General features: G+C 30.4%; 1 protein-coding gene and 1 long non-coding RNA gene across 2 annotated transcripts in view; both read right to left on the reverse strand.

Annotated features, from left to right (window-relative positions):
• Positions 1 to 233: 233 nt before the first annotated feature.
• LOC145313910 (uncharacterized) lies at positions 234 to 1149 on the reverse strand. Its single transcript, XR_013877552.1, has 2 exons — positions 749 to 1149; positions 234 to 588 (listed from the first exon to the last, which is right to left on the reverse strand). It is a non-coding gene; the product is annotated as an uncharacterized LOC145313910 (long non-coding RNA).
• Positions 1150 to 3149: 2000 nt separating this feature from the next.
• The window catches only part of LOC145313909 (uncharacterized), a 99867-nt gene continuing 87055 nt past the window's right edge, over positions 3150 to 15961 (reverse strand). Inside the window, exons 25-33 of the mRNA XM_080153567.1 lie at positions 15397 to 15487; positions 14838 to 14950; positions 14442 to 14546; positions 12471 to 12562; positions 11998 to 12102; positions 5884 to 5986; positions 4844 to 4915; positions 3955 to 4478; positions 3150 to 3394 (exon numbers count right to left, since the gene is read on the reverse strand). Of these exons, the coding sequence (XP_080009693.1) occupies positions 3352 to 3394; positions 3955 to 4478; positions 4844 to 4915; positions 5884 to 5986; positions 11998 to 12102; positions 12471 to 12562; positions 14442 to 14546; positions 14838 to 14950; positions 15397 to 15487 (1248 nt within the window). The 3' untranslated portion in view covers positions 3150 to 3351. The remainder of the gene's footprint in view (positions 3395 to 3954; positions 4479 to 4843; positions 4916 to 5883; positions 5987 to 11997; positions 12103 to 12470; positions 12563 to 14441; positions 14547 to 14837; positions 14951 to 15396; positions 15488 to 15961) is intronic.

Here is a 15961-nt window from a genome sequence, read left to right on the forward strand (position 1 = left end):
CGTGGACCCTGTCCCAACTTTCAATTGGGTCTTTGAATACCAACAAATAGTGTTGTAAATAATAACACAGCCAAGTCACTCCAAAAGAGCAGAAAAGAGTAAGGTCCACTACATAGATATATATCTATACTTATACATTTATTATTGTTATTACATTGAAACGCGAAGTTTTGTGAAAGTTAAAGAAGGGAAAAATTTTACTTTTAATAACCAAACAATGAAATAAAATAGAATTTAAATGGCATAGGTATTTATTATATTAATATTAACGAGGCCGATTACAATTGATACTAAATAGGACGTAACTATAATAATATTATCACATATACTAGTACAATTTTGTCACGTAAATCAAACTTTTTATTACAATTTTCTCATTAAGGACTAAAAATAGTGGCAACTTTCTTGAATTTTCTACACAATAATGAAATAAAGGTTCAATATATATATAACTGTAATAATAGTTTCATATACGAGAATATTTTTTTTATAGTGTAGGACATTTCTTAGGCTTTATGCAGGTTTAATTTAATTGAGATCATACACAAGACTTGGAGATGGGTCTAAATCCCTGAAAATAATAGAAAACTGGACATTGTTAAGTTATTTATTACATCGTATTATAGACATCTTTCCGCCCTTGGTAAAATGAAAATTGTTAGCCCCGAAGGCCAGAGATAATATAATTGGTATTAAAATTATGATTTTTTTTATTATTCCTAGAAAACTGGCTATAATGATACGATACATGGTTTGCAATTTGGCTTTCAACCAGTTTCGAAGCCTTACTGGAAATTATTTTTAGAAAAACAAAAAAAAGAATATTGAAATCTCCATTTTTGTGACCAAACTAAAGCATTTAATATATAATTTAAATAAAATGTCGAAATATCTTAAAATAATACATTATTTTATAACTAATAAGATAAAAAGCAACTAAACTTACAAGAATATTAGGTATGCAATTTCAATAATATATTTAGAAAAAGTATTATTTTTCAAAATTGAAAAAAATCATTTCAAAACACTGCCTTTCCTGGATGTATTATTAAAATAAAACAAATAACTTTCAGAAAGAATTTACGTAATATATAAATAATTTTTGGAACCGGGTTCACCTTTCAATTTGGGAAAGCCAAAATTTTTAAACTGGAAAACAATTTTTCTTGTTGAAATGAAAAATTTTCATTTAAGAAGACTAACCAAACTTATTACCTATAGGCAATTTAAATCATCGATGTTTGAGCTAATGAATGTAGAATATAGGTGGATATTATGACAGGGAAAAAATTTATGTTGCTCAAATGAACATTACTTATTTGTCAATTCATGTATCCAGTAGGAGGGGAGGGGATTGGGTAAAGAGGATGGATAGTGGGATCGTTATTTTAGCCAGCTACAAGTTTCACTTATTAGAGTACATGATAATTTGGTGTAGGATTCAAGTAATGATCAATCCATTGTTGAGCCACCTTTTTTAGGGATGCTGATCTCCGACTCCAGCGAAGACGCAGCCTTAATAGAGCCGCCAGAAATTACTTTTTTCGAGCGGCTTTTGCTCTACATCGAGGTTTTAAAGTGACATAGATGAAGTGTTTTTTTTTTTATGGCAAAGACAAAAAATGAAATAATGAAAACCAAACAATCGACACTATATATACTTTAAAAAGCTACATTATACTGGAATTTTACAATTTGAAAGTTTTAAATATGTATGAAAGCAAAGTTGTTATGAATATAATAACTACCTATTAATATATATAATTTAAGTAAATGTGATGAAATTAAATATAGAGAGGTTAGGTAATTTTATAATCACAAAAACTATTAGGTCAATAATAGCATGTGTATGGAGTCTTTTTTTGTATTTTAAATGAGCGAATTAAGATTCTTTTTAGGCTTTTTTTTGTGACAAAATTAAAAGATTTCTTAAAATAATTAGAAGATTTATCTAAACAAGATTCCTTTTAGATTGAATTCTTTACTTTATGAATAAATATACTTTATGGAAAGCTTGTAATAGGAATAGATATGAATTGGGGGTGTGATTTTACTTCTGCATAGGTATGTATCAAATAATTAGAAAACGAGCATAATTTCAACAAATTTAATCTGCCCCTTATTAATAAACCACCACCTAAATCATAGACCTCCAAAGGGGGGGGGGGGGTAGAGGGGTGTTCACTCTCTCAAACTTTGAAACCCTTTATATTACATTTTATCCCCTTAAATAATTTTTAAAAAAAGATACATTATTATATTATACCACTCAAACCTAGAAGACCCTTATTTAACCCCCCTCAAAAAAGCTTGGACATCCTTATTATTACATCTTTTTGCGAATGTATGACACAATGCAAAAGTAAATTCACACACGAAGAAATAGTTATTAGAGCTTAGCAACAAGCATAAAGACAAATACTTCAGATTCTTTGGTTATTGAAAGTTAAGATTGTTCTTTGATTTGGATGAAGGGATAGGTAAATGAAAAATTATCTATGAGGGACATTAGGGATCTTAAGGGATTAGACAATGGCCGATAATTTGAAGGACTTCACCAATTATGATACACAAAATTACCCATTCTGTATATTATTATTAGTGGTTTGGACAATTAATTTAATGAACCAACCAATCAAAATTCAATTAAAGTCCTCAAAGCTGTTAAGCAAACGAATAAGAAAACGAGTGTAATAAACAGCCCAGTGTCCCCTCCTTCCATGAGAAATACCATTTTATTAAACAATTATTATCCAAAAAATGATATGAAAATTGTCTTATAAAAGCAGTACATGTTAGGCTTTAATTTTTATTCAATTTACCTATACCTCCATTCCTGATTCTATAGATTTAGGAATTATAATGTTCTGTTAATACATGTAATATACATGATTTTTCATATTTATCCAAATATTATTCTGAATGAATACCCAACAAAATACCTAAGATTTGGGTTTTTTACAATAATTTAAAATCTCATTGGTTTTTTTTAAATAAGAGAATTCATTTGATAAGTAGTAAAGATGTTATTATTCATTGGTTCTTATCATGTATTGTTTGTGTGCTTTCCTCATATTTCAACCCATTTCCACACTCAACATCCACTAAACTTCTTGTCTTTTTTTTTTTTTTTTTTTTTGGGGGGGGGGTTTCTTATATAAACATAACATGATAAAAATCGCTGATATACATTCCTATATAATTAAAAATTAGGATTAAAATAATAAAGTCAAATATGGTTCTGGACTTCAGGTTAGTAAATAAATATATGTGATAAGTAGAGTTGGTCATTAAGAGTCTGTATGTTGGTTGGTCATGATACAAAGTTTGTAATTATATAGGATATCTCATTTACAAGGATTGGTTGGCGTTCAAATCTTCTTGCTGTTTTAACCTGAAATAAATAAAAATATGTTATATGAATTGATATATTATTGCTTAGATCTTACAGATTTTCAGGTTCTCTATCAAGTGAAACTTGCAGTGATTATATTATATTCACTATTAAGTGAATTGACGACAATTCTTCCCTTGTCATATTTTACATCCAATGTTACATGTTTCTAATAATTTAATATTTAATTCAAATACCGTATCATATGTAATAATTTCATCGTAGGTATGATTTTAATATTTTAAATAACAAGAAATTGAAGGAAAAAACTGATTTCGGAGTTATATATCCCCCACCCTCCTTTTTAAACATCCATCTTTGATTTTCTTTAAGAAGTTTATTTTTGACTCAATAAAACAGAGGAGCTTTGCTCAGGGATCTAAAAAGATAAGACAAAGGATAATAAATTGATGTACATCCCCTATGATAATACACAAATTTTTCCTTCTGTAGATTAAACCACCCAATCAAAATTCAGGAAGTCTCCAAAGTTGTCAAGCCAACGAATAAAAAAACCGTTATTAGAGAACTTTGGGAGCTATTTAAAAAAGATTCTTTACCTTTCAGGGCTTGTTAACAAAGTAGTTGTAGGAAGCCCACCAAGTAAGGGCGCCTTCTGCAGGCAAGGCTCGCTTAAAACACCGCCTTTCAGCCGGATACCGCCGACCTCAATACCGTTACTGTTAATGTTGTTGCGGTTACTGCTATGGCAAGATTCTATCAGCATACTCTGGCTCATACCGTTACTGTTACCGTTAACAGTTGTGGACTCCGCCGTTGTACCTTTACCCACGCCGCCATTAACGTTAGACAACGTGTCGCGGCAGCTTAAGCTTAACAGCAAATCGGATTTAGACTTCACTGTGGCCGTTTGCGGCGGTGATAGCCCATTATTGCTTAGGTTGCCGTTGCTCAACTGTTGGTTGCCGTTAATTCCGTCTGTTATCTGGGCGGCGGCACTTTTATTGTTCTCTACGGCGTTGCCGTTTGCCAGGTTCTCGGCTTTAACGACTGTCTCCGCCTCCAGCTGTTCTTGGCGGAGGGAAGTGACTAAAGCAACGAGGGCAGGATCGCCACTCAAAGTCTGAAAGCAAGGAAATTAATATGGTTAATAGCCCAGCTATATAAAAAGTAAATTTACTTTCATAATGATATATTTAGAGTTAAAAAATAGAGGGGACTCGAGACATGAGTAACTTTATCCACGGGATGGATGGGGACCCTGTGCCGACTTCCCATTGGGTCTTTGAATATCAGCTAATAGCGTCGGAAATATAAACACAGCAAAGTCGCTACAAAAGAGCAGAAAGCAATTGACTAGTAGATAAAAAAGGGCCATTTAATTGTCTGGGTTATACGTTCATTCTTATACATTTATTGTAATAACAATGATATATTTCTGAAATATTATAGAAAAAATCTTTTGAAGTTGAAAAACTAGTTACTTACCTCTGGTAAAGATTCAACTGTTGAAATGACTTTATCAATTGTAGAATGGTAGATATCATCCACCTTTCTCACCTAAAATAGATTGTGTTAAGTCCCAAAATATTTTTAAACTTCAGAAATAAAACCATTCTTGTACTCATATTTTGTAACTCTAGAATTCTCTATCACGCAACGAGTGTTGATATATACATTATGTACATTCCCAATGATAATTAACAAAATTACATCACTATCAATTAAAATTATTTAATAAAAAATTTTGGACACCTGTAGTTCGAAACCAATCATGAAAAATTCAACAAAAGTAGCAAAAGTTTTTTAGTCGACGAATAAGATTTTAAAGTTTTAAAAATCTGGGTACCAGTGTAATTTACAGTCCAATATCCCCTCTCTGTCTCTGATAATCACACAACAAAAGGGAACTATCCACGAACGAGAGCAAGTGATTATAAGCACCTTCCAGCATTGATCCATAGTATTTTTTTTAGTGAATATACTAGATTTATGTTTAATATTTGGTTTTTCAACTAAAAAGTTAGGTTTCACCATGCCTTTATTTATATGAAAAACAACTTGGACAAGTAAAGCATTTTTTTTTGTGCCATATGATATCATCAAATGTTTTGCTGAGTTTAAACTGTTTTTAAAAGCTTTGACACAAAAGTAAATTATTTTGATTAAAAATGTATATTTAGAAAAAGGGTTGGTAATATTGTAAACAGTTTAATTAAAGTACTTTTGCAATTTACAGCATTTGATGCTTTTCTGCCATGTTATTTTATTTTGTCCTTCGAACTCAACAAAGCATTTGATGATATTGCATCAAAAAACTATTTATATTTCAAAGATTTTTTCATATAAAACTATGGTAAAAGCCAATTTTTGAGTTGATAAACCTAATATTAAACATAAACCTAGTATATTCACTAAAAAAATACTATGGATCATTGCTGGAAGGTGCTTAGAATCACTTGCTCTCGTTCATGGATAGTTCCCTTTAAAAAGGAGAATTGCCGACAAGATAAACTTTGTTTTCTTACCTCATCCTCTGCTTGTTGCCAGTTTGATGTGAGAATTTGTCTGTGCTTTGAAAATTTATTTTTCATCTCACTCATATTCTCTTCTTTCTCTTTTACCATCGACCTAAAAAATAATAAATTAATAGTTATTTCTTGCATCGTATTATAAACAGATTTCCGCGGATATAAAATGTACAATTATAAGATTAAAACCAGTTTCTAATCCACCGGTTTCGAATGAATACGAGAAAATTTTTTCTACTACCTACTTGATTCAACTGTTAGATTCATCCCTTCAAGTAAAAGAGATAGAAGCCTTGAACCTTTGAAAACCTTTACTACTTCTATATAGTAGAATTGTTTTTTCTGTAAATTATCTATGAAAGACTGTCTACCTAGATATTTATTTTACTTATCAGTATGCCCCATCTGTTTAAAAATTTTCATTCTATCTCTAAAATTCTGCCTGAAATTCTTTCAACTAGATATTTAGTTTGCCTGGCTATTCAATTCAGGGTTGGCAGACAAAAACCCACCCCAAAACAAACCCGGTTTTTTTGCCCTTTAACCCACCTTAAAAAACCCATGGGGTTTTGGGTTTTGGGGGTTTTATTAAAAAAAGTAAAATTGTTTCAAAAATAAGTTTATTTTTCATTGTTTATATAAAAAAAATATGTTTTTCATTGACCCCTGTATTTAAGAAAGGAATAGACTGCTGCTATTACTACTTGTGCCTGATTTAAAAAAAAAAAAACATAAAAAACATTTATTCAGTGACAGATTACGCCCCGTCTTACGAAGCAGTACATACAATAGTACACCAAGCTACTGCTTAGTACCAGGTGTACTTTACAATTTTTCATAATATTTATAAATTTAAATTGCATGACTAACACTAGATGTTATGTGTGGCACTGATTAGGCTTCCCTAAAAGTAGGAATATGCGTATCCGAGATGTTTGCATTGCCTTTTTTAGGTTGGCATTAAAATAATAAGAAAAATAAGAAATAATAATGTCAAAATAAATGTAGGTAAAATTAAATGGACAGGGGAAAAAGAGAAGGAAAGAAGGGTTACAACAAATTTTAAGGCTAGTTTTTCTTAAATTTTAAAACCATTTCTGTAATTAATAATGTAAGGTTTTTAATAAATCCAGGCAAATCAATATATTTTAAGTACATTCATTACATTCTTCAATATTACATATAGATTTAAAAAGTTCATCTTTAAGATTTAATGCAAATGTTTTTTTAGGAATATTCTCATTTAAAAGATCTTTTTCATGACAAAAATTATTCCATAGTCTTTGAAATGAAAATAATGGAAACCTTTCAATTTTTTTAAATTTGGCTATTGGAATATAAAACTCACTAGAATTTCTTAGTTGTCTCTGATTTCTTAGATTATTTCTAATCCATACACCATCAAAAGAATTTGGTAGCCTCCAGCGAATAAAATCATAAAAAAATAGTAGTTTTGTATAAATAGATAGCTCCTTAATAGGCAAAACATTAATTTTCCTAAACAAAGGTGGCGTATGGCTGTTATAAGCGGATTTGTGTATAATTCTAATAGCTTTTTTTTGTAGAACTACTAAAGGCTTAATAGATGATTCTAAGCCACAGCTCCATGCTGGCAAGCAATACAATAAATGGCTATTTATAAAAGAGTGGAATAGTGTTACTAAGGATTTTTCACATAATATATGCTTAACTCTATTGATTAAAAACAAACTTCTAGATATTTTTTTCCTTAAATATTCAATATGGTATTTAAAGTTAAGTTGAGAATCAATAAACACACCCAAAAATTTAATTGCAGGAATTTCACTCTGTTGGTTGATATAACCCAAATATCTAATTTTATCTGTATCATTCTCATTTTCATTATTAAAATCTAATTTAATTTTAATTTGGTCCCAAGTTATGGAATCCTCCCTTTTATTAAAGATCATAAATTTAGTTTTAGTTGGATTAAGAGACATTTCATTGCAACGAAACCAATCACAGATATTTTTAAGTTCAATGTTGAGTATTTCAATTATCTCATTCAAATCTTTTCCTGATATCAAAAAATTACTGTCATCTGCAAAGAGTAGTGTCATTAAGCTAGTACAATTTTTAATATCATTGATATAAACTAGAAACAAAATTGGGCCCAAAATACTTCCCTGTGGGACACCCTTGCTGATTCCTAATAAATCACTTTTTTCGCCATTTGTATAAACAAACTGATTTCTATTACTTAAATAGTTTTTAAACCATTCTAATTCTAATCCATGTATACCAATTTTTTTAAGTTTTTTTAATAAAATTGTATGCGAAATTGTATCAAAACATTTAGCAAGATCACAGAATACCCCTATAGTAATTAAATTTTCATTTTTTGCTTGTCCCAGATAATTCAAAAGGTGAATCATAGGATGTAGTGTAGATTTTTTTGCTTGAAATCCATATTGATGTTCATAGATAATTTGATTAAATTCAAGATATCTTGTGAGTTGTTCAGATACAATTTTTTCTAACAATTTTGAAAAAATAGGTAGCAAACTTATTGGACGATAATTGCCAGGGTTACATTTATCCATTTTAGAGCTGTTACTATATTTAAAAATTGGCAAAACTTTAGCAATTTTTAATTGTGAAGGAATTTGACCTGTTTTAATAGATTGGTTAATAATGTGAACAAGAGGTACGGCAATACTATTTATAATTTGTTTTAATAAACAATTTGATAATCCAAACATGTCAGAGCTCTTTTTATTTTCCATTTTTTTCACTAAATTAAAAAGAACATGAATATTTATTTCTCTTAGCTTAAATACACTGTCTGTATCAGGAATAAAGTCGCACGGATTAAGTGGGGAAGGGTTAATTTGGCTGGCAATTTCATCAGCAATTGAAGTAAAATAAGTATTAAATTTGTTAGAAATATCATGATTATTACTGTAAGATGTATCATTGACAATTATTTCATCTATACACGATGTCTTGTCATTTGATTTTGAGATTACTTGTCTTAAAGTTTGCCAGGTTTTTCTTAGATTTTCTTTATTTTGATTAAGTTGTTCCCTGTAAAAAATTTTCTTTGCATCTTTTATTGCCTTATTGTAAATGTCCCTATATGTTGTATATGCAATGTTATTTTCTGGTGTTTTATTTTTTGAATAAATTGTCCCTAGCTCAAGTTTTTTTCGTCTAGAAATCATAAGCCCTCCCGTCATAAATCCCTCTATTTTATGAATATTTTTATTAAATTTAACTTCTTTGATGGGAAAATGTAAATTAAAAGCACAATCAAATACTTCATGAAAGTTTTCAAAACTAATTTGTGGGTTTAATTCATTAAGAACATTACCCCAGTTGTTCGTGTTTAACATTGCATTAAATTGAATAATTTTTTCACTTGTTATATCCCTGCTGATAAATGTTTTAGGCTTTTCTGTTTTTTGTGTTTGAGAACTAACATGAAAAATAGGGAAATGATCAGAAATTGAGTTCAGAATAACGCCAGATTCCAATGTATTATTGCAAGAATTAGATAAAATATTATCAATCAATGTACATGAAGCATGTGTAACTCTAGTTGGTTTTGTAATTAAAGGCAAAAACCCGTTAGATAAAGTGTTCTCTATAAAATCATTTGTTTTTAAATGAGATTCAAATTTAAGGAGATCTAAATTCAAGTCAGACATGATGTAAGAGTCACCTTTATAAGATGACATTGCTGCTTGTAAATTTGATATTTTATCAATAAAATATTCCATCTGATCATTAGAACTCATGCCTTGTATTGGAGAATTAGGACGATAGACACAACTAATTATATTGCTTTTTTTCTGTTCAGTAATAACTTTCAATGTTAAAGATTCAAAAAGATTTTCTTCAAAATATGATAAATCATCAATTACAGTAAATCTATGTTTTTATGAATATAGATTCCAACTCCCCCTCCCTTCCCCTTTTTTCTAGATGAAAATACAAAATTATAATTTTCAAGTTTATATAGATCTTGATCAATAATTGAAAATATTTCTTGAATACAAATTATGTCAAAATAAATGTTGTTTTGTAGAAGAAAATTGATATATTCTTTAAATTCATCAAATTTCGAGGGTAAGGAACCAAGATTCCAGCTTAAGAATTTTATCTTCCTGCAATTCTTAAATTTATTAATGAGTTGTGTGTTGTCAAAATAGGAACATTTTAAATCAATACTGAGATACGGGCTTTCAATTTCGTTTTGATTTGCACTATTTAATTTATCAGCAAAACATTCATTTAGATAATTAATGAATGTCAAAATTTAAAGAAAAAAATAGCACATAAAAAATGTTGTAAAATTTTGCGTGGGAAAACTTAGGAACTTTTATTAAGGAAGGGAAGGAGAGAGGGGGTGAGAATATTTTAACTTCCTGTTGAAATAAGATATTTAGGGTGTATGAAAGGACATTTTTAAAAATTGAGGGGAAAAAAATAGCGAGAAATACTATTTTGAATAAAATTCAATTACTAGTTTAATTTAGAAGGTTAAGATTAGGTCATAATTACTATTATATAAACTAACTTTGAGCACTATTTAATTGTTCATTAGTTCATTGCATGATTTATCAAAAAACTTCACAGATTGTATCCTGTCTCCTTCGTTCTTAATATATTTGATCACTCTACCATCCAGGTGCCAGCATTTAGAGAATTGTTTACTTCTGATCAGTTTCTGCATAACATCATACCTCATTTTGGTGAGGTCGGCGCTTATCGAGTATCTCTCTACACCATTTTTGACGTCAATTTCTCTTATAGGCAGATTTTTTTGTTTGAGAGGATAAAATCTTTCAATGGGCGACTATGGAACCTTACAATTATAGGTGGAACTTTGTATGATCCATTCTTGTCTTTCGGTATAGGCAGAATATGGGCATTTTTGATGAATTGACCTGGTTCAGTGGGCATTTTGAGACGGTTTTTGTTCGCCTCTAGCAGAGGTTTGAGGACCTCTTCAACTGCTTTCATGGCTGCTTGATTGTGGCCAAGGGACTTTTCCAGATCTTTATCAACTTGTACACCATTGATTCTTACACACTCGTTTCTGCTGTGTTGTTCTCTGTCATCAAGCTTGATTTTTAGCAATTTGATTTCAGATTTGTAGCTCTCCATCTCTGTCTTCAGATTTGTGTTAACAACCTTTATGGCGCTAATATCCTTTTCAATTTGTGGAAATTTTTGAATAAGGGGTAGAACCTTCTTGTAATTTTCCTCAAGGACATGGACCCTTTGTATTAAATCATCCAGGCTGTTGAGCTTATCCATCACTTGCTTGTGGTCGGAGGATTGTTTTTCCGTAAGCTTAGTAATAGCCTCCATGATATCTTTGGAGATATCCTCACTTGTCAACTCAATAGGAAGATTTGCAAATTTGCCATTGGCATGGGATAAGAAAGAGATATACCAGCAAGAAAACAATTTTAGGATCTTTAGATTTTTGCATTTTTGCATTTTTGTAAATAGCAGCCAACTTTTCATCTTTCTTATGTCCTAGCCTGTTTCTAAATATTAAAAGAATGGACCTAATTGGTTTCATGGCACAGTGGTTTTCTTTGTACTTTTATAGTAACTATTAACATGTTATTTTAGGTTAGGTTAGTTAAGGGGTAATGATTGCCCCGCAGGGGTAGAAATAAAAGAAAAGCTACTGTGAAAATACTATGAAACTCGCTGCGCCATAGAAAGAATCGTCTATTATATATTATATTTAATATATTATTCAAGCTTTTACAGTATAGGTAAAAACTATAAAAACCCAAAATACCCCAAAAACCCCAAGAAACCCCTAAAACCCGGGTAAAACCCCTATTTTCCACGACCCCGGGGTATTTTTTAAAAAACCCGAGTTTTGCACAGCCTGATTCAATTAGGTATCTTGTTAGATACTATCTATCTAACTTACTTGAGTTGAGCTAGGTATCTGTTCTGTTCTAGAATAATACTGCGGGTAAGCTTCCTATCTATCTATATAGCTGGTATGTATCTATCTAACTTACTTGAGTTGAGCTAGGTATCTGTACTGTTCTAGAATAATACTGCGGGTAAGCTCTCTATCTATCTATAAAGCTGCTAGGTATCTATCTAACTTACTTGAGTTGAGCTAGGTATCTGTTCTGTTCTAGAATAATACTGCGGGTAAGCTCCAGGTTTGTGAGGTCCACGTTTTCAATATCAAGATCTACAGGTGGACTTACACTAAAAATAAATATATTTAATTTTAGGCTTGAAATAAAAAAAAATATGACAAAAATTTTATGAAAATGTATTTTGGTTGTAGTTTACCTACTATCACACAAAGAAATGGAATTTCCAATACCCAATTGTTAGATAAAGATACAAAATGATCATTTATTTTAACCCATGTTTTTAAAAGTATGACAGTTTTAATTTCTTTAAGTCGAATCCTACAGTGAATTTGAAGAAGGACACATGTCCTTAATAATGCTAGTTTTTTTCCCAACAAAATATTATAAAAAATGCGCTAAATTATTTAAACCCCATTATTTCCATGTCCAAATGAACGAAAGAACAAAACATCAATAAAATGATTTGCTAAATTATACCTGGCAGGAATGTCACTTGGAGGTAATTCAGCTGCAGCTCCGTTTAGGTTTACCAGGTTATTCAGGTTGTTCTTAGCCTCTCTTGTTGTGGCCTAAGATATAACATAAAAATAAGTCCTCATAGAGAGAGAGGAGATATTGGGCTGTTTATTACACTAGTGCCCAAAGTTTAAAAAAAATATCTTTTGTTTAATTTGATTGGATAGTATATTACGTTGAGTGTTCAAACGTTTCAACCACTAATTTCAATCTACAGAAAAAAAGTAATTTTTTATAATATAATTGAGGGATGTACATGTACAATTACATTGTACATACATTAATCTATCGACCATTGCCTTATCTATTTAGTACTACAAAATTATCTTTTCTTCTTCATGACATATCCCTAGTTTTTTGTGCTGTTTGTTTATAAATTGCATACCTACCAATGCACCAAAACTTTTATATTAAGCAAGGATAACTTTGTGCAAATAAACACATATGTGGATATGTTAATATAGAAATGTAAAATCACGGAACCTTTAATTTCTTTGAATAAACCATCCTTTATCTAGGTTCCAGTACAAACGCAAGAGTCCCAAAAGTAGGAGTGGACAAACGCAGGATTGTTTAAATATTAATTTAATTTAGTATTTCTATACAGGTTAGGTTAGGTTTAGATATGAATGTACAAATAAGTCCCCTGCAGGGGTAAGGCATTTAAAAAACCTAAAAGATGGTCTAAAATAGGTTAGGTTAGGTGACCACTCTGACGGTTGGGACTCCTGCGTTTGTCCTAGGACCCTTAGTTGTAGTAATGGATACATTATTACTTTGATCATAAACCATATTTCTAAAGTGACTGCATTTTTGCCCTGTCATAATATCAACGTATATTCTACAATCTACATCCATTCCTATAGTGTCCTATTTAAATACGAAATTTCCTATTAGAAAATCTTAAAAGAGAAGCTATGCCTCCAACAGATGCACACATGTGTTAATATTCTAGTTGTTTAATTTTTTTATTAAAACTTTTTATCATTATTCAAATCTACTCTCATTCTCCTTCTTATTAGGATAAAGTGATATATAAAAAGTTAAACATTAGATTCTAAATTGATATTCATTTAGCTGATAAATTAAAACTTTATGTCATTAATTAACAAAACTATCTATTTAAAAAAAATAATGACCTTAGCAGCGTACTAAACTGAAATTATTGTTAAACGTTTTCATTTTAATATCTGCTGAAAGCAGTCTATAATACGATGCAATAAAAAAAATGTTCCACAGTCCTTTATCTATAACTTTTATTATACATATATTTAGTAACTTGGTCAAAACTATCCCTATATTAGTAAATTAATCCTCCGTTGATGCCTGTTGCTATACACAGCCTTTTCATTCATCTGCAAAACTAATTAAAACCTTTGCAGATTAGGTATGTATATTGTATACGTGCTTTACAGCTATTTTTTCTATATTCATAATTTTATTGATAATAACATAAAAGTAGAATAACAGCTTATCTATAGAAATTACAATGGACGCTAATTTAAACTTCCTAAAAATTCTTTTTAATGAAATTCTGTATTTAGAGATTTGTAAAAATGTATTTTGGGATAAAGAGAAGTGTTGACAAATTAAGTTTATAGCCTAAAACCATCCTGAGACTCACCTATTTGAAGCTACTCTTAAAGGGAGCACTCAAGTAGAGGTGGATTCTTAAAAAACTTTTTGGCTCAATACCTCACTAAAATCAGTGAGGCTCGCTAAAAGTTAGGTTGGGATAATTTTGCCTCACTGCGAGCATCACTGATTTTAGTGAGCCAGTAAGCAAAAAAACGTTTTATAAGAATCCACCTCTGTTCAGCAGATAATGAAATCTTAAGCTTTATACAAAAAACACATTACTACTGTAAATAATAGGATATATAAAGAGAAAAATGATTATTTGGTCCATAGAAGCTAAAAAGTGTCACTTACCGAAGATTCCAGTGCAGATTTGGTAGTGTATTCAGCTATAAGAATACTCAATATGGAACTTAATTGGGTGATTTGATCAGCCAATGAGGGAACAGCACCACCACACTAAAAAAAATATAGGTAAATTAAGGTTTTACAAGATATTGATAATTTAATAGGTAATATTTTTAAAAATCTGTTAAACATGAATTTAGAATTATTTTAAGGGTTAAGCCATGCCCGATAAAACAAAATTTATTATATATATAATAGAATATTTTGTGGAAAATGTTACAATGATAATTAAGAGTTCAATGTACCCTCCCTTCCTTTCATTTAATTATTTTTTAATTTTATGAAAGGATTCCAAATTTTATCCGATGATATCCAAAACGGATAAATAGAGTTGTCACCCACCTGACTCAGTGTTTCTGAATTCTTTCTGTCTGTATTTTTCCTGTCAGCTATGGCTGTAGCTAGAGTACTGATTGAGTTCTCTACTCCTGGCTCTTGTTGTAATTGGTCGGAACCTGGAATATATAAATTTAAAATCACGCAACCTATCTTTAAGAACCAAGATTATAAACTATAGTCTAAGGTAAATAGGTTAATGGATATAGAATATTGATATATTGACAGGGGGAAATGCGTCATCAATTTAGGTTGCTAATATGGACCTCATTTATCGGTCAATTCGTTTATCTAAAAACAGGGGATTGGGTAAGGGGGTGAACAAAGGGTACCGTTATATCAGCCAGAAGGGAGTATCACTTTGTTAGAGTACATGAAAATCAAGTTATTATAAATCGATTGCCGGTCTAAATGGGTTAGGTATAAATTTTAGAGAAGCTTTATAAATATCTTTGGGGTAGTATTGGGCTATTTTTCTCAATACCCAGCCCTCCCATTGAGCCGAATCAACTAGTTTAATAAACAGAAAAAATAGGTTTTCATAGTCAACGAAGAGTAGTTATACCTGTACTGACAGACATCAGGGCCTTGCTAAATTCTGTCAGTACGTCCAGGTTTTCTGTGGGGGTCACCAGGAACTGGGAATGTCGTCGGTTCTGAAAATATGGAATAGGTTAAAACTTGCTCATGTAATCTAAAATAACATACACATATTTTATGATTAGAAGTCTTTTATTGTTTGAAAGTCTATTACATTTCAAAGTTGAATATATGTGATAATTTAAAATTTTCTAAAATTTGTTCTCAATTACTTAGAACCAATAAGAAGCTTCACTAAACTCCTGAGCCTTTGGATTCAAAATTTTTAGTAAACAGACAGACAGACATTGCACCAATTTTATATTTGATATTTATAAGTATTATACATATAACCAAATAATAAGGCAAGGGTTAAATGAGAATCAGTTTATTTCATGCATAAAAGTGGTCACGAAAACAACAATAAAACAAGGATTGTTTTGTCCAGGATTAGCGCCAACTAATACAATTAAATTGAGAAATTTTGTAAATAAACAGAAAGTAAAGAATAGGACAGAAAAGATCTAATTAAGAGCAAAAATATAAAATAA

The sequence above is a fragment of the Acartia tonsa genome, chromosome 3, assembly GCF_053477335.1.
Source record: "Acartia tonsa isolate MP-2025a chromosome 3, ASM5347733v1, whole genome shotgun sequence".
Taxonomy (NCBI): Eukaryota; Metazoa; Arthropoda; class Copepoda; order Calanoida; family Acartiidae; genus Acartia; species Acartia tonsa.